At 35.5% G+C, this 19,232-nt stretch overlaps 1 protein-coding gene across 3 annotated transcripts in view; it reads right to left on the reverse strand.

Annotated features, from left to right (window-relative positions):
- DPY19L4 (dpy-19 like 4) overlaps positions 1 to 19,232 on the reverse strand; it is a 60,997-nt gene that overhangs the window by 5,484 nt on the left and 36,281 nt on the right. For 2 of the 3 annotated variants that reach the window (XM_067711751.1, XM_067711752.1), the window contains 9 exons: positions 18,859 to 18,990; positions 18,659 to 18,757; positions 18,027 to 18,100; positions 14,709 to 14,867; positions 13,699 to 13,821; positions 8,446 to 8,566; positions 6,078 to 6,134; positions 5,283 to 5,365; positions 2,595 to 2,727 (listed from right to left, as the gene is read on the reverse strand). In XM_067711751.1, the coding sequence (XP_067567852.1) occupies positions 2,595 to 2,727; positions 5,283 to 5,365; positions 6,078 to 6,134; positions 8,446 to 8,566; positions 13,699 to 13,821; positions 14,709 to 14,867; positions 18,027 to 18,100; positions 18,659 to 18,757; positions 18,859 to 18,990 (981 nt within the window). The remainder of the gene's footprint in view (positions 1 to 2,594; positions 2,728 to 5,282; positions 5,366 to 6,077; positions 6,135 to 8,445; positions 8,567 to 13,698; positions 13,822 to 14,708; positions 14,868 to 18,026; positions 18,101 to 18,658; positions 18,758 to 18,858; positions 18,991 to 19,232) is intronic. The other variant, XM_067711750.1, reaches the window with a different exon arrangement.

Genomic DNA, 19,232 nt, shown 5'->3' on the forward strand with positions numbered 1-19,232 from the left:
TTGTAATCGTTCCATTACTTTTTTTTATTACCATGTATCACAGTATTTTATACTCATTTTATATATGAGATAAAGTCAGTGAGGTTAAAATAATTTGACCCTTGTCACAAATACTGAAAGAACAGGGATGCATGCTTAAAACTCATGTCTTGATTACGTGGTGTTTTTCATTACAATTTTGCTGACCTTATTAGATAATAAGCTTTGGATCTTCTAATATGTTTTTCAGGTTTTCTGAAATGTTAACCTTGGATAACCACAAAAGTTAGGCCAAAAGTATCATATACTGTTTGTTGTGTAAATACTGAGATTTGCAACCTAGATTGGACAAGATTCCAGTCTATCTGCAGAATATTCAGCAGCTGCTTACTACATGTTACGGCTGCTGTCTATCTAGCAACTTTAGGTCCAATGTCCATTGAGATGCTAGAGATACTCATTCTGTGGAACACAGAATGTTAATAAATCAAGAGGAAGTTTCTCACTCATTTCACTTTGTTAAATAAGTTCATGTGAATGGTTCTATCTTATCCAGCTTATACTTATTTATAGTTTTTTATATATTTTTTTACTTATTTTTAAGTTTGGGGAAACTGTAACATACTACTGGGGCCTATAAAAAACACCTCTATGCAATGGCAATAACATTACTGTTAGACTAGAGTGAGGTTTCTCAACCTCAACGCTATTGACATTTTGGGCCAGATAATTCTTTGTCAGGACAGAATGGAGGCTGCTCTGTACATTGGAGGATGTTTAAGAGTATCCCTGGTCTCTACCCACTAGGTGTCTGTAGAACCCCTCCCCTAGCTGTGACAACCAAAAATGTCTCCAGACATTGCTAAATGTCCCCTGGGAGCACCATCTTCCCAGGTTTGAGAATCACTGGCCTATAATCACTGATTATAAAGATCAGTCCCATGTTATGAATTATAGACAGTGTCTAATTCAAATGGTATGGTCTCACTTATGGAGTTCAATTTGAATTTTATTTTAACAACAAGTTTATTCAGTACTTGCTATGTACTAGACACCATATAGAAAGACCAAGATTTGAAAAAAAAAATGGTTTCTATTCTCACAGCCAAGTCACATAAAACTAAAAACTCTAAAATGTTTAAATTTAATTAGAACCTAATTAGAACTCTGACCTAATTATAAGTGATTCTGAAATTCTATATTAGGACAAAGACCAATCAAAAGACAACAAAGAAAACAAAGCCATGTCAGAGTCTGTTGGTTTAAATCCACAAAAAGTAAAGTTTAGGAATATGCAGTAGTATATCTTCTAAGCAACACTACCTTTTCAACTGCAGCAAATACTAATCAGAGGCAGCTGTTGTCTCTCAGGTAAATCACTGAAAGGTAGATCTAAAGGTAGATCTCCCCCATCTCTGACCTCTCCCCTGCTTCAACTGTTCCCTGACCTTAATTAACTCTAAAACAGATCTAAGGTTCCATTCCTGGGCTTATGAAAGGTCTCTGATGACTCCCAAATGCCTCTAGGGTAAGTCTAAATTCTTAAGCATGACCTTCCAGGTCCTCCAGAATTTGGCCTTATTTATTTTCCAGTTTCATGGCCAAACAAATTTCAAGGCTCATGTGACTTTTTTAACCTGGAATCACTGTATTCTTTTTCCAAACAAGCTTCTAGTCATCCTTCAAAGCCCAGATCAAGCAAATGCCCTTTATGAAGACTTGGATTTTTGTAGGCAGAACTGACTGCTCCTGCTTTTGAACTCCTCTCTACTGTCTGTGGTTATATGTGAATGTGTGTGCGCACATACAATTATAATTTAATAGTACATATTAATACTAGCTAACACTTAAATTTTACTGTTTCAGGCATAGTGCATTATCTTATTTAATTCTCACAACTAGGAGGTAAGAATTATTATTACTTCCAGATTCAGAAACTTGCTCAAGGTCACAAAGCTTAGAGTCTAACTTCTATATTGCTATACTTCCTCCTTAGCTTAGAGTACACTTAAAAACTATATGAAATTCTCTCCAACTGAAAAACAGAATATTTAGAACTCAGGTTCAGTTGGTCATTACCTTCAGATATGAAGTTACTATTTAAATCCATACCAAACATGCAAAATAATATATTCTCTGAAGAAGAAGCAATTAGATACCATACTAATGTTATACTAAGTTATTAATAATAGCCCATAATGAAAAATCAATCAGTGTTTTATAAGCAATAATAGAATTTTGGCTTGGAAATACAAAGTGTATAAAGACATTAACTGAAAGCCTTCCTTCAATAATTTCATTGAGAACAATGATATTCTCAAAAGAATGCTTCCCTTTATAAAATATTACACATCAGTCCCTTGAAACCTTATGGGAAATGAAATGTTTCTCCTAGAAATATATCCATACTTCCCATAAAACAAAGAACTTCATATTCTAATGTTGGCCTCTCCTGATTAAATGTATTATACAGCTTTTTTTTTAAAACTAAAGCTAATTAACTCTTCTAAAATTGTCTGGATTTTCCTAGCTAACCAGGAACATATGCATCATTACAGAACTATACTAAGGAGTCAAATAAAAATGATCCAAATGTAGAATCTAAAATGCCTTACATTTTCATTTCTCTTGAGAAGATCATCATCATTGTAAAGAGGCAAGCTTGTCACCATCCATCCAGTGCATAATTTAATCACACCCATTAACTGTGGACTTCCTGCAAAAACAGCTGCGACTGGAGCTTGCCTTCTGCAAAGAACCATAAAGATTCACACACTGAAAAGGTAAGTATACTATTTAGATCACTGATTTATATCAATTCTGAAATACCAAGCAACTTAAAATGTATTGCACACTTAAGTTTCAGTGTCAGTTTTCATTTCATTTCATTTTTGGATTTATTAAAAAAAAAACTGAGTACCTATTATGTGCCAGAAACTGTTCAGACTGCTAAAGATAAATATTTTAAAAAGAGAGGTGGGAGGACAAGGTCCCTGCTTTCAAGAGGGAGCAGGGGGAGAGGATAAGCATACAGGTCAGATGGTAATAATGCTATTAAAAAAAAATGCAGGGTAATGGGAGTGACAATTCAATGCTGATACTGTGAATTCTCAAATTCGTCTTTGGCAAATATTAACCACCAGAACCCAACTCCTTCCAGATCCATCTATCCTCCTGCTCCTTCCCTACCTTTACCCATATGTCTATCTCCAGATAACACATGAAGGACTTCTCTACTCTAAATCATAATCCAAAGTCCCAGACAGATGCCACTCACAAGACAGGTCCCAAAGGGCTGCTCTTATGTCCTGACCTATTTATTACCTCCCTGTATTCAACATTCAGCATCTACCTACTATGTGCTAGTGATATTGTCAAGCTCTGAAAATAGAGAGACAGCACACAGCCACTGTCCTCAAAGAGCCCTCAGTAATGGGGAAACAAAAATGAAACAGAAAAATCACAACACAGTGACATAAATGTCCAATCATTTGATGTAAAAGGTCCAATGTTCAGGCCTTTGCTGTTTTTTAAAATATTGAGGTAAATCACACACATAGATGTGACTTTCTCTTTTGTTAATGACAACACAAGGCTATATAGTCAGTGTTCCACAAAGGTAAATACAATTCACAAAAAAGTATTAATAGGCAGTAGTTAAGGATGATCTAAAAAAATAATAATTTTTATACATACAAGAGGTGTCATTATAATAACGAGACGTTATAATAAGACCTATTATTCTCATTTCTATATACCTGTTCTATAAACCTATTCCTCATTTCTAGAAACATTTTTTGCCTTTTTTCCCCTATTATCCTGGCCTTTTCTGAGAGTGTTTCATTACTTTTTCAAGTTTTAGTTTCTTCTTCTATGTGTTTAAAAATTTTCATACTATTTCATAGGCTCTATCCATAGGGTAGACTGGTTGGAAAAACGGTTACAATGATTCTTTTCTATAGGTATGCTCTTGGAGGAAATGCTGGTCTTCGTCGTGTGACTTGTTTTGGCCAACAGGACAACAGCAAATATAATTTGAGCAGACACTTAAAACATGCTTGACCTTGAGACTTGTCCTCTCTTGCTGCTCTTGGGAACTCTACAACCACCACCTTATGAATGAGCCCAGTCTCACCTGGGCTGGATAATGAGAAGCATGTGGCTAAGTCAACTCCATGACCTCAGTGACACCTATCCAGTCTAGACATGTGAGAAAGGCCATGCCAGACTATCCAGTCCCAGATGAGCTGGCCCAGACGAGAAGAATCCTACCAATTGCTTCTACTCAGCTGACCACTGAAATGGTGCAAAATAACAAATGTTTATTGTTTGTATGCCACTAAGTTTTGTGGTAGTCCACTGTGCAGCAAAAACTGACACAAGCAAATTTTATTACCAGAAATTGCTAGAAGTCTACTTCTATTGCTTATCACAACCAACAACTGATTGTTGCTGTGTTGAACTGTTTCTTCATGTGTTTTGTAACTTTAGAGCTTATCTTCATGAAGCTTTATTTGTGAAATCCTGGGTAGCCTGGGTTGAGGATTATATCAGGCACTCCAGACCATCCCAGACCCACTTTTTATGCTAATCTCTTGATATAGGGTTTCCTGGATTAGACAAGTATAATTTCAAACTACAAACATGTGAATTCAGATGCATTGCTACAAATTCAGAGGAGACACTTTATTTCTGACCAAGAGCTGAAACCGAGGAAGATGTGCTTTCTTATCTTTCTCTACCTCTTGATGGCTATTTTGTGATAGTCCATCCTTTCACTGATGGTGTAGCCCTTTGAGGGTCCCTTAGTTATATATGTATGTTAGGGGAGGGAACGAGGTGTTTCAATTAAAATTCCCAGCTTCTATAGGCCCAAGAGCACATCTCCTGTCGTATTAAAATCTGCATGAGTGTTAAAATTTAAAATCTTGTTAACCTTGGTGATCAAGACTAGAAATCCACCGCTCATTCACCTCCAACTCCGGTTAAAAGAAGCATCTCTTGACTATCTAAATAAAAGAACATCGGTTCCTTTTTATTCCACATTTCTAGATGTTTAACAGCTAGAGTTTCATATCTAAAACTTATCAATACTATATTTTGTTGGAAATGAGTTCAATTAGAAAATTAGAATTATATGTCTAAATGAAAACTAAATATCCCTAAAAATACAGGGTAAAATCCCTGAGATTTATGAGAAGAACTTGGAAAAGGATTAATTTATTATTTCCCCTGAATCCATTAAATAGCATTCAATGATTAATTAATAGCTTAACAACAGTCTTGGGCAGTTCAGTTCTTACTTTATCCAGGTCATAAGTTCCACCGTATCTGGGTCATAAAATTCTTGTAGTTCCATTAATTCTGTCATTAATCTTGGAAAAAACTAAAATACAAAACAAAATCCCCAAAACCTGTGTGTAAGTAATTAGAAAGTTTAAAACTGTTTCAGAGTACTTCCAAAGACTAAGAGGCCAACTTATGACAAACAATATTACAACATTGTTCTCACAGAAAAAATGGCATGAATTGCTTTACTCTCCTTCAGTTTCTTGCTAGTTCTTCTCAGCCCAAATAATCTACTGTATGGTTCACTGCCTACGCTCAATACATAATTTTATCAACCAAACAATTAATCATCAGTTGTATCTTTCATGCACATGCACACTGAATAAATAAGTAAGCAAACAAATAAATTTCAGATCAAGTCAAATAATTCACAGGTTTACTGGCAATTAATTTCATGTTACATTATGATAACCCAAAGAGTTTACATTATTTTATAAATATTTAAATTTGGGGATTGCCAAAATACTTTTTACTATTTACTAATAAATACCATTTATTCAGCCATTTCCTTTGTCAATTATAAACTGAATTAATACCAGTATTAGACTACAGAAAATCGCATCAGAGTAAAACTGTCTTACCTCTTCTATCATGCTCCTATTGGTAGAAAATTATGTATTATTAAGTATATCACGCTTTATTTTGTTAGAATACTGTTCCAATATAAGTATCCTACACACACATATAAATTTATCACTACCTTATAGATAACATATATTTTCATCTTATGAAAAATCTAATTTTCTTACCTCTTTCCATAAGCTGAGACCTATTATGGTAGGGACAGCCATGCTCAGAATGAGAGCCTAAAATGTTAAAGCAAAAAGGGTTATGGATAAATATATTTCAGAATGTACTATAGAGGTACTAGACACTGACTCTATGACCAATCAAATATTCTTACAGTTATAACAATTTCAGTCCGAGAAATTGGAGTCAGCATGGAACCTAGTTCACAGAGTGAGATGGGTGAAGAACAATAAATTTTATATCAAGCTGGAGACAAAGTGAGAAATACATATTTGCAATATAAATTTAAGGCAGAACATAAAAAGGGTAATGCACATCGCAATATTTCAAATAGTAAGTCAATATTTGACAATTTTTCCAGGAATTTAACTTATGAAGAGCTTACAAAAAACACTGAACTGCTATGAAAACAGCTAACAACAACAAAAAGACAATGAATTAACACAGGAAAAATAGCCAATATACATCAATATACTACTATGCTAAGATAAGAATGCATAAATTCCTCTGGAAAAAGACTGGCAAAATACAACATGACTATTATTAGAGATAATTTATCATCTTCCTACCAAAACCTGTTCTCTTCCTATTGTCCCATGTCTGTTGGTGACCCCACAATCCAGTCACACAAACCCAAAACCTAAGAAACGTCTATGATTTCTCCCTATTCTTCCTTCTCCCATACTTACCGAGGCACCAAATCTTATTACTCTTCTAACTATTTTTTCCACTTCAGCGTAGTACAGTATTAATTAAATGGGCTTTGGAGCTAGAAGAACCCGGGAGTGAATCACGGTTCTTACACTTACAAGTTATGTGATCTTGGGTGAGTTATTTAACCACTTTATGCCTTAGTTTGTCTATAAAATACAGATAATAAAACTTAACTAACAGGATCTTTGTAAGCTTTGAATAGCATGTGAAATGCTTCAAACAGTACCTGACACATAGTGAGCTCTCAAAACAATTGAAGTTTTTATCGTTTCCATTCTCCATGGCCTGTACCTGGGTGACAGCCTCCTTCCTGATTCCAGTCTCTCACTCACCCTTAAGCCCATCCTTCACAGAACTATAAGGGTGAGCTGAGAGAAAATGTAAGGCTGACTCTCTCCTGCCCTTGCATAAACATGTCACTGTCTTCCTACTGCCTGTGGGATAGCACCAAGCATGACAGGACACTCAAAGACCTCGATGACCTTACCCTCCTAGACTTCTCCAGTCTCATTTCTTGACCACTATTACCTCACATTTTATGTGCCAACAAAACTAAATATATCGTGCTTTTTCTTTACCTCTGTTTTTATTCCCTTTGAATACATCAAACGGAATCCCTAAAAAAACTGAATTACTTAGCCCTTCTCTGTTCCAACAGCACCCTATCAACACTTCTTATCTGTTTTTATGACTGGGAGACTATAATCCACTTGATGAAATTAATCTCTTTGTTTTTTTTTTTTTGGCCGCACCGAAGGGCATGCAGGATCTTAGTTCCCCAACCAGGGATCGAACCTGTGCCCCCTGCAGTGGAAGTGTGGAGTCCCAACCACTGGACTGCCAAGGAATTCCCCTAATCATGTTTCATTTATCTTTTTACTGCAAGCACATTACACATAGCAGGCACAGTGTAAATGTTGCACTCTCACTGAAAACATTCCATAGTTCTAAATCAAACTGAGAAAAATATTATCAAAATTAATTTTTGAAAGCCTCTCACATTGCTTCACTTATATTTTTACCTTCTATTTTTTAAGTAGTCTGCATTGAAAACACCCTATTTTTATAATCAGAAATTATTAAAAAATGTTTGCCATAGAATCTTTTTCTTTTTTTCTACCTATAAATCATAATGCGATTTACTCATGCTATTATTTTTTATAAATTTATTTATTTTATTTATTTATTTTGGGCTGTGTTGGGTCTTCATTGGTGCACGCGGGCTTTCTCTATCTCTCATGCGGGCGAGTGGGGGCTACTCTTCGTTGCGGTGTGCGAGCTTCTCATTGCAGTGGCTTCTCCAGTTGCGGAGCATGGGCTCTAGGCGCGCAAGCTTCAGTAGTTGCAGCAGGCAGGCTCAGTAGTTGTGGCTTGTGTGCTTCAGTAGTTGTGGCATGCGGGCTCAGTAGTTGTGGCTCATGGGCTCTAGAGTACAGGCTCAACGGTTGTGGTGCACGGGCTTAGTTGCTCCACAGCACATGGGATCTTCTTGGACCAGGGCTCGAACCCATGTCCCCTGCATTGGCAGGAGAATTCTTAACCACTGCACCACCAGGGAAGCCATACTCATGCTATTTTAATTGTATTCATGTGGTTCCCATTTATATAACTGAAAGAGAAACAAGAACTTAACACAAAATAACAATGACTCACCAACAATACTGGGTGTACAGTTCGTAATCGAAGCCACTTGAAAAGTGTCATCCAAAGTTCAGGAGAACATACACCAAATGCTGCTAACATGCACACATAAGGAGTCCAGAGGTATTTCACGCTGGAAAAGACAGAGTCACACATGAGCTATCCTATAAACATAATTATTATGTGATTTCTCTTTTCTGAGTTCTTTCCTAATACTCATGAAAATACCACAATGTTGAAGGACAATGAAAAAGCTTAGCCTCTAATTTTCAGCAACATATTGTTACTCACTGCTTAAATAATCAAGAGACATGTGGGTTACTAAAATGAGGATGCAATAAGACATTAATATAGATGAGGTATAGTAAAATTGTACTCTTGGAGAGAACATAAACTGTTATACTTTTTCAGAAGGCAATTTGGCAGAACCTATAAAAATTCTAAATACAAGACAATCCCATTTCTAGTAAACTAGCCTACAGATATATTAGCATAAATGTATAAAGATATACATGTGGGGTTTTAACTGCAGTATGTTGTTTTAATTGCAAAAAAAAAAAAAGAAACCTAACTATCCTTCAACAGGTACTGATTAAATAATAAATCCTTATGAAAAACAAAAAAGCAAACTGCAAAATTTTATGTATACTGTTACCCTAGTTTTTTGGTGATTTTTTTTCTAATGTACATATATGCAGTATAGCCAAAAAAAAAACATCTGAAAAGATATTGCTGACAGTTGTGACCTCTGAGGACTGGGACAGAAGGATTTTCATTTTTTACTTCATACATATCTGTATTATTTGGGTTTGTTAAACAATCCGCATTATTACTTTTGAGATTAATTTTTTAAAAACAGGATTGAAAAATTAGGGCCCTTAACTTAAAAAGATTAAAAATCCAGGTGTACAGAAAAATGAACTTGTGCAAATAAAAGGCAGTACCTTACTTTAAGTTGTAACTTGTACAGGAAACAAAAGAAACCCATCACCCTAGGTGATGGTAAAAGCTGAAGACAGAAGAGGAAGAGTTTAGAAAACTTTGTGGATGTCATTGCTTCACACAGATTATCAAGGAAAAATAACATCTCAGAAGATAACTTTTGTAGTTAAGACTAAGGAAACAATAAGATCCTTCTAAGATATATTCTTTGATGACAAACTCAAAAGAGACTAGAAGAATATGAGGCCAGAGTACAAATGTGAACTATTGTGGTTTTATAAAACAGCAAAGCTATGAAATGGGGAAAACAAAGTAACATTCATCTAATAAAAATTTATTGATCATACACTTCAGGGTGACCAAAGTACTAGAGAGAAAAAAAGAAAAACAAGACATGGCTACAGCCCTCAAGGAGGGCTTTATTAAGATGGAATAAAACTGAACACATGGGAAACAATTAGAAAATAAGTATAAAAAATTTATATAAGGTCTAGGGTGATATGAAAGCAAAAGGACCAATTTGAGAATGTACTTAAGGTTTAAAACAATGAATACGGAATCAGGCTTTGAGAGAAGTAGCTGGATGTATATAGAATACATGTTGCTAAGACAGAGGAATTGCATTCGTTTCCTCTGGTTAACCAGTAACTCCTAAAACCAATAACTTCCCCATTTCAGAAAATACCAAACCTATTTTTCCAGTCAGCCAGAATCAATACTAGAGTCTGGTTTATAACTCCAGGAGAGACTACTCACATTGAATTACATGTATATGACATTCCTTGGAACACAAACTCTCTGCTCTAGACATTGGACCATTGTGCCAATCCACTGATTTCTTCGTATACAACCTCTCCTTACCATTTTATGTCAATAGCCAGCTAATTAACATCTCAACTTTTAAATTCTCTTCCAATTCAACCAAATGCCAGATGAATCCTTTTCAAACATAACTATGAGAAGACATGTTCTGTTCAAAAATCTTTAGTTTCCCAATACCTACAGAAATAAATGAAAACTCACTCAAATGGTTTTCAGGGCCCTCTAAAATATGGTCCCGACATACCTTTTCAGTTTTTTCTACTACTTCCCTAAATGATTAGAGTTCCAGCCAGAGTTTGCAGAACAATCTCAGTGTTTCCATCCCATAATGCACACAAGTTTCTCCCTCCTGGTAAAACTGCACCCCTCTCTAGTTGCTGCCTTAGCCTCTGATTCCCTTTATAGCCAGACTTCTTGAAGTCTACACTCATCTCTCTTTCCTCAGCTTCTTTTCTCTCTGATCATATCCTTTAAAAACTCTTCCTTTGGCTTCTGAATTGCAACTCTTCCTAGGATCCCTCCACCACAGTCCCTGCAACTCCTTATTTAGTTTCCAATTCCCAAATATCTTAGTTTTGGCCCCTTTACTCCATCTCCATTGCTACTCACTTCTAGATTCTACTATGATACCTTCTTAACTGGTTTATCTTCCTCTAATCTTGTTTTCCTCAAATCTTTCTCAATCATTGCTGCCCGAGAGATTTTCCATAAAAGAGTAAAGTTGATCATATCAAACTTCTGCTTAAAACATTTGATCTGTTCCCTGCTTATTTTTCCGGACATATCTCACTATTTCCCTCACATTCGTCCCATAGTATTGGTTCCCAAAGAATACTTCTTTTTCCCAGATTATTATACACACACGCACGCGCGCGCGCACACACACACACACACACACACACGAGAAAACTGACAGCCTGGCCAATCTCTATTTCTCAAGACTGTGGCCCTGTTTAGAAAATCTCCCTTAAGCTGATTTCCCCTACCTACCTTCCACAAGTGAGTTAGTACCTCTCCTCTGGATGCCCAGAGCACCCTCTGTATACCTTTCTCATAGTATTTTACTTTGTTCTAGCTCTTGGTTTACTTATCTAGAATAGGAACTCTGAAAAGATTCAAAAAGACTAGATTTCATCTCTCTCTAATCCCTACTGCCTACCTGGTGGAGTGCCTGGCACCTCCTAGGGGACCATGCAAGTTATCTGCATGAATAGATGATCGTGTCTTAGAGGTCTAGTGAGTAAATTAGAGAATCAAGGACCAATGATAGAATAATGCAGATTACATGTTCAAAAAAGGGATCTTGAACTTAAAATGACAGATCCAACAATGAAGAATGGTGGGAATAACAAAAAGTTCTTTTTCAGAGAGAAATAAAACTGAGGAAGGAGGGGAAGGAGGGGAAAAAGGTAAACCATGCTCCAAATTCTAGTACTACTAGGCAACAAGATGAGAATCAAACCCTGAATCACTTAAAATATTCATGGATTAATACACTTCTTCATCCTGTTTAGGTACTATGGATTGCTAATTATTAGAGTGAAACTTATTCTCACTTCAAGTTTCCATAGAGATACCCCCTTGTCATGGGTTTGGCAGTCTGATAAAGTCTGTGGACCCCCTTATAAGAAAACATTTCTAAATGCATAAAATACATAGGCTTACAAAGGAAACCAATTATACTGAAATACTGATATTAAATAATAAAATTTGTATTTGTAATACAGCAATATTTGTACTTGTTTATTAATACATTAGATGCAGGTCTAATAATTACTATAATTTTGAAGTAGTGATGTATATAAACAATATTCAAGATACCTGTAAAAAACCAGTACAATGAGAAAATAACTATGCTTTCTGTTGGTGAAAGCACCACGGGTACTGCTAAAATGACTGTGATTCTGTATCTGTATTCATAATTAAAGGAAACTTAAATCTTATACTGTATCAATATTCTTCACGTCTCCCTGCTTTTATTCCCCTCCCTATACTTCAGAACCCTAACTGCTCCTCCTTGTGGCAGCAATTTACCTGATTTGTGAGTGTGAGGTGACAATACTCAACAAACACTTATAGGCTTTTACATTTTGGATCTTCCTTTTGCAGCATGGGTGTATATAGGTGCAGCAGGCTTACCAAGGCTCTGGCCATTCAAGAGGGAAGGCCTGAAATTTAAGGACTAAACTCAGTTTGGGGTGGAAGATATTCAAAGGCCTTTTGGTCACACATGAAAAAGAGTTCTCCAATGCAACTTTTATCAGAATCAGAATCATTCAGATGACCAAAATATATTCCTCATATATATTTGGTTTTTGACCACGGGTTTCTGGCTCACAACTCCCCAAACCCTTGGAATTTCCTAAGCGCTGAGAGCTTAAATGTATCTTTTATTATGTTAATGAGGCGACTTTTGGAAAGCAGCTAAGGATGGGGACTGGTTACCAGTGGAGCCAACCAGGTGATGAGAGCATTGGAAGTTTCAGTCCTACCCCCAGACCTCTGGGGAGGGGAGAGGCTGGAGGCTGAGTTCAATCACCAATGGCCAATGATTTAATCAATCGTGCCTATGTAATAAAGCCTCCATAAAAACCCAAAAGTACAGGGTTCAGGAGCTTCCCGGTTGGTGAACATGTAGGGATTTCTCTCTCCTGGAGAGAGCATGGGAGCTCCAGCCCTTTCCCCATACCTTGCCCTATGAACCTCTTCCATGTGGCTGTTCCTGATTTATATCCTTTGATAATAAACCAGTAAGTAAAATGTTTCTCTGAGTTCTGTGAGCTGCTCTACCAAATTAATCAAACCTGAGGAGGGGGTCTTGGGAACCTCTGATCTATAGCCAGTTCACCAGAAACACAGGTGACAACCTGGACTTGTAACTGGTGTCTGAAGAGGTAGCAGGGGAGTCTTGTTGGACTGAACCCAAGCCTGTAGATTCTGATGGTACTTCTGGCAGATAGTCAAAATTGAGTTGAATTGTAGGATACCCAGCTGGTGTCCAGAGAATTGTTTGTTGGTATGAAGAAACCTCCTCCCCACTTTGAAATTGGGTGCTCAGAACCATTTCATACTCCTATGTCTTATTTCTCATCTGAGTCAAACTTCAAAGAAAAGGGTATATTGAACCCTCACCCTCACCCTCATAACACCATTTACCTCTCCTTCGCTTATCAAAGTTATAATTTTATTTTTGTGTGGTTAGCATCTGTCACCTTCAATAGACCATGAGTCACATAAGGTTAGAGAATCTTGTCCACCACTGTACCCCCAGCACCTAGCACAATGCCTGGCCCTTGGAAAACATTCAGTAGTTTTTGAACAAATAAATTACTAAGTAAATATCGGTTCACTGTACTATAAACACCTCTCTAAACTCCAGTTAGATTAAGGTTTTTTTGAGTTTTTATAGTGTTTTTATAAATGTGTTCTTCAAAGTATCCATTAACTACCATTAGAAAGGACAATTCTTTGTAAAAACAAATGGCTCAAATATACACTTACCCTTCTATAATCATTGCAAGAGAGCCCAATAAAATAGTGTGAATCACGTGATAAATTATTTCTGGCCTTTCTCCAATTTGTCCATCTTCAAGCGTAATAGTTTCTTTCAGGGACTTACCACTACTGAAAGAAATGTTTTTTTACTACTTTGAAAATATTTATTTGAAAAATCAAAGATCTTTAATATCTTCATTAAAAAAATATAGGTAGTTCTTAAAATTTGAAAGTATATTCTGCTGGTCAAATACCTAACTTAGGTATCTCCAAGTCTTTGAAAATGGCTATTGAAGCTTGAAGACAACTGCCTCAATAAAGACTAAACATGAAAGTTCAGGAAATATAATAAAAACGATACATAGGTTCCTTTTCCAAGATGAATTATCACTAAACTAATGATTGTTAAATCAATACAGTTAAATAATAATTTGAATTACTAAGTTCTCAAAATTAAGTTACTACACACAGCCTCCTTTCAAGTTTGATAAAAATATTTTTAAATAGTCAAACTTTATAATTTGAAATCACTTATACTACTAGTTTCAAGTAATTAGAAAAAATTATGCTTACAGTAAATAAAAAATCTGAGTAAATTAGTCTGTAAAAGTTTAACTGATTATTTAAATATTATTCCTGCATTAAAAATGGACATTACAGGGACTTCCCTGGTGGTCCAGTGGGTAAGACTCCACACTCCCAATGCTGGAGGGCTGGGTTCGATCCCTGCTCGGGGAACTAGATCCCGCATGCATGCCGCAACTAAAGATTCCATGTGCCGCAACTAAAACCCGGCACTGCCTAAATAAATAAATATGAATCTTACATATTTAGATGTATAAGCTTAAATTTGAATTTCATCTACTTAACTTATAATGATATTTTATACACTGATAAAGAGAGAATTCAATTAGAAACTCTAAAACACACAAATATTGGAAGGATATTAAAAATAAGTTTTCTATATTTCCATAATTTATTAGTTAGTAATATGATTGGTTCTCCTAGGTACTTACTTAATTCTCCTAAAAATAACTTGAATCATAGAAAGAAAACAAGTAATTAACACTAAAATATAGAAAGGTAATAAAGAAGACTGTGTCAATCGCAAAAAAAATTCTTGAGATGGTGCTTGAAGGGATTCTTGACATAGGAGCCAATTCATTGTAAAATTCCTACAGAAAACAAAAGCATGATATTAAAATCACAGATGTTTTAAAGTACTGAACTTAAAATTATTTTTTCCATCTCAGTAAAAACTAAGACAAAACTAAACGCACTTCCTAAATCCGTTAACTTACAACAGAAAGGTCATACCCTTTATAAATGAAAATAATAGCATTAGTAACCCTCCTCAACAAACTGCCCTAATAAATTTAAAACTACATTTTTATGATCCAGCAATGTGACCATCTCTAGAACCCAATACAGTTTTAGGGGAGTTTTACTTTCTATTTTTACCTGGAAGATAACAAAAAAATTCAACTGTCTAACCTCTAACAGCACTGTCCAGTATGATAGCCACTAGCTATACGTAGCTAATAGCACATGAAATGTGGCCAGCGCAAATGGAGATAGTCTTTAAGCACAAAATACACCCTGGACTTCAAAGATAAAAAAATCAAGAAAAAAGGAATTTAAAAAATACAAAATATATCTCAATAATTTTATATTGTTTACACATTAAAATAACATTTTTAATATATTGGATTAAATAAAGTACGTTATTGAAATGAAATTCACTTATTTCTTTTTACTTTTTTTTAATGCAACTACTAGAAAATTATGTATGCAACTAATGTCATATTGTTATTGGACAGCCCTGTTTTATATTGATAAATGTAACTTGACTAGGACCCATTTTAAAAAGAGGTATCTAATTATTAAGACAGAAATCATAAAATGTGAAATGTAAGTTTTTTGAGCTATAACAGTCAGGATAAACTTTTTTTTTTTTAACCCACACTAAATATAATCAACAAGCCTCCTAGTTATACGTAGATTTATCTGCATTCTCACTCCCAATCCATCTTCAACCTCCATTTAATTCTCAAATTCCTAGCCCTGGGGGAAGAGGTGAGCGATGGAATGATGTTCAGGAGTGCTCACGGATGGATTGAGAATGCTTCACAAATCACTGGGTTTAAACTAAAAGGTTAAAGTTTCACAATGTGCCAAACAGCTATACAACTGTATCAAAGAGGCTGCCATCAAAATATTTTGTACCTAGGACGAAAGCACGTCTTAAAAATCTGCCTACTAAAGTAACTGATTCTATAAGGTCTAATTCAAATTCCAATTTAATGATATTCTTTCCATAACCCCCGTCTCAATCCTTCCTTCCCCATATTCCCATGGCACTTTAATTATCCCTTTATTATAGTGCTTAATGCAATCTGCTATGCGTTAGATCGTAGTCATTTTTGTATCCCCCAGAGTACCTGGCCCAGTATCTTGCACATTAAATAAATATTTATTAACACTTCTTTACTGATTCTTTTCTTTTCTTTTCTTTATTTATTTATGGCTGCGTTGGGTCTTCGTTGCTGTGCGCGGGTTCTCATTGCGGTGGCTTCTGTTGTTGCGGAGCGGGGGCTCTAGGCGCGCGGGCTTCAGTAGCTGCAGCTCGCAGGCTCTAGGGCACAGGCTCAGTAGTTGTGGCGCACGGGCTTAGCTGCTCTGCGGCATGTGGGGTCTTCCCGGGCCAGGGCTCGAACTAGTGTCTCCTGCATTGGCAGGCGGATTCTTAACCACTGCGCCACCAGGGAAGCCCCTTTTCTAACATCTTTTTATTTTATTTATTTTTTGTGTGTGTGTGGTACGCGGGCCTCTCACTGTTGTGGGCTCTCCCGTTGCGGAGTACAGGCTCCAGACGCGCAGGCCCAGCGGCCATGGCTCACGGGCCTAGCCGCTCCGCGGCATGTGGGATCTTCCCGGACTGGGGCACAAACCCGTGTCCCCTGCATCAGGAGGTGGACTCTCAACCACTGCGCCACCAGGGAAGCCCTCTTTACTGATTCTTAAAATTCCGTCTCAACAGAAATGTCTCTTGAAATTCTGGTGAATTACAAATCCTGATATCCAATTGGCACATTTGCACATAAGGCACTTATTATTTACACCACCCATGCCATTAATTGTATAAAAACTATCTAATGAGCCAGCAATATTCTTAAGGACAAGATTAATAAGTCTTAATCTTAAAATACCCAGTATATTACCTTGTGAAGCCTAGTACCTGACATGAGGAACAAAGGCGCACTATAGAACATCAACTAAGAAACACTGGACAAAAGCAGAGCTTAATGCTAGGCTCATTCTAGAGTCTTCCAAGGTTAAAGAGAAAATCAGTGAAAAGGCCAGTCAATTATGGAGGTCTGCAACCAACTTTTACTAGTTGCCTGATGAGTGTCAGGCCTACAAATACACCTGAAAAAGACATGGTCCCTACCTTTATGAAGCACATGGCCTCTTAAAGGATCCTTTTATCTTACTAGATAGCCATATACGATTTACACTTCAGAAGGCTTCTCCAGTGTCTAAGCAATGTCAAACACTTGGTTAACTGATATATCACAACATAAAATTTCATTCACAGTATCTAAAATCCCATGTAATCCCAGCAAACGATTATAAGATTCTACGGTCTACTATATGAACTTGAGATATGTATAGGTAAATATATATTTTCTGTTATGCAAATGGACTCTATCAGTACATAAAATCATTTATTTCATTTTAGATTTAAAAAATGCATTTAAACAACAAAAGGTACAACACTATTTTTGAATTTAAAAAGTCAGCTTCTGGTCCAATCCACTATTATGACCAAAGATAAGATGCTTTGCTATGAAATAAATATCTTACTGACCACCCCATTTTTAATGCCTATGCCCTTTTTTTTTTTAAAGTATAGATTTGGAGTATATCATGAACTTTTTTTTTTTTTAATTGAACTATAGTTGATTTACACCCATACTCTTTGTAATATAACATTTTGCAGTTAGTGGTTAAAATTTCCTTGTTTCTTTATTCATTTTAAATCTTTAATTTATTCTGACCTTAGATTGTATCATCACTCCTCATCAAGGAAAGTAGCCTCAACATACTGTGATGCTATTGAGGTTTAAGTATATCTAATTTTAAAAGACCTAAATGAGATTTTTTTTTAAATGAGAAAAGTATTGATGTCTTATTTCTTCTAGATATTGTAATATCCCAAATTATTTTCTAAGTGGTATGTAATTAGGTGTGTACTCCCTCCTTTGATTATTTTTGCTCTTTATCTTCTAAGTGCTATAGAGTTAGGTAAACTTACATAATCTAAAACTTACTTAGTCATATTTAGTCCAAATTTTACTTCAAGGAATTTCAGCATATGTCCATTTTCTTTGTGGGGGACAAACATCTGAAGGAGAAAAACACTAGTTACAACAAAGAACTATTAGCTAAGTTTATAGCAATATGCTTTAGTCCAATACTAGAACTAGAAAATACAGCAAGACCACAAAACAAAAAATATGAATTAAAAATACATGATCTAACTATGAAGCAAGGAGATTTATTGGCATAGTCAATCACATTACTTTATAGTTAAGCATAAAACTATAATGGGGTAGTAAGAAGATTTTAACCTTATCCCACCTGGCTTAAATAACTTACCCACTCTTTTGAATGTCTTTGACTCATCTGAATTTATTCCATATATTACTTAGTGTTAATTGGGTAATGATGACATTTTAAATTAAATGAAAAATAAAGTGTAATTTTTAAAAAGTATTTCTATAGGAAAGACTCAGAATCCTATTTTCGCACCTAATATACTAGGTATGATTATTGTTCAACTAAACATGTTACTGTACAAACTCTTACTTTGCTATCCCATTATTCTCGTTAAAATTTAGCCCAGTATATTTCATTATTCAATTTGCTCTACCACATGAATCTCAAACACAGAGTTACTTACTTTCATTATAATATTCAATGTCACTGTCAGAGTACACACCAAGTAAAAATTAATCACTTTCATTATTTTAGCCACGAAAGTTCCTTTCTTCACATTCAGCTATGCAGGGAGGAAAATTATATGAACAAAGAAGTGAGGTTTAAAAAAATTAACAATTTAAAAATTCCCCCCAAGAATGATAAAAAGGCAATTCTAATTACCTGAAGGCACTTAGCAAGCATTAAGGCTATTACAAAACTTAATAAAGGAGATACCAATAAAGCCGAATTCTCAAACTGCAGTAAATATCCCAGAAAGAGAGAAAATATATAGATTTTATAAACTTCATGAACCTGTTGGGACAAAAGTAAAATGAATGAGAATTAAATGAATTTTATTGTACATATTTTCATTACGTAAGATTTGACTACAATTATAAAGTAAATGCTCTACTATAATTTTGGACAGTATTATATTTACAACCATTCAATTCGTAGTTTTAATGCCATGGGATGTAACTAATTTATCACTTCCTTTTTAGAAAGAACTCTCCGCAAAGTAAAAAGCTTTGAAACCATGGATGTCTAAATCAGAC

This window comes from Pseudorca crassidens, chromosome 17 (genome assembly GCF_039906515.1).
Source record: "Pseudorca crassidens isolate mPseCra1 chromosome 17, mPseCra1.hap1, whole genome shotgun sequence".
Taxonomy (NCBI): domain Eukaryota; kingdom Metazoa; phylum Chordata; class Mammalia; order Artiodactyla; family Delphinidae; genus Pseudorca; species Pseudorca crassidens.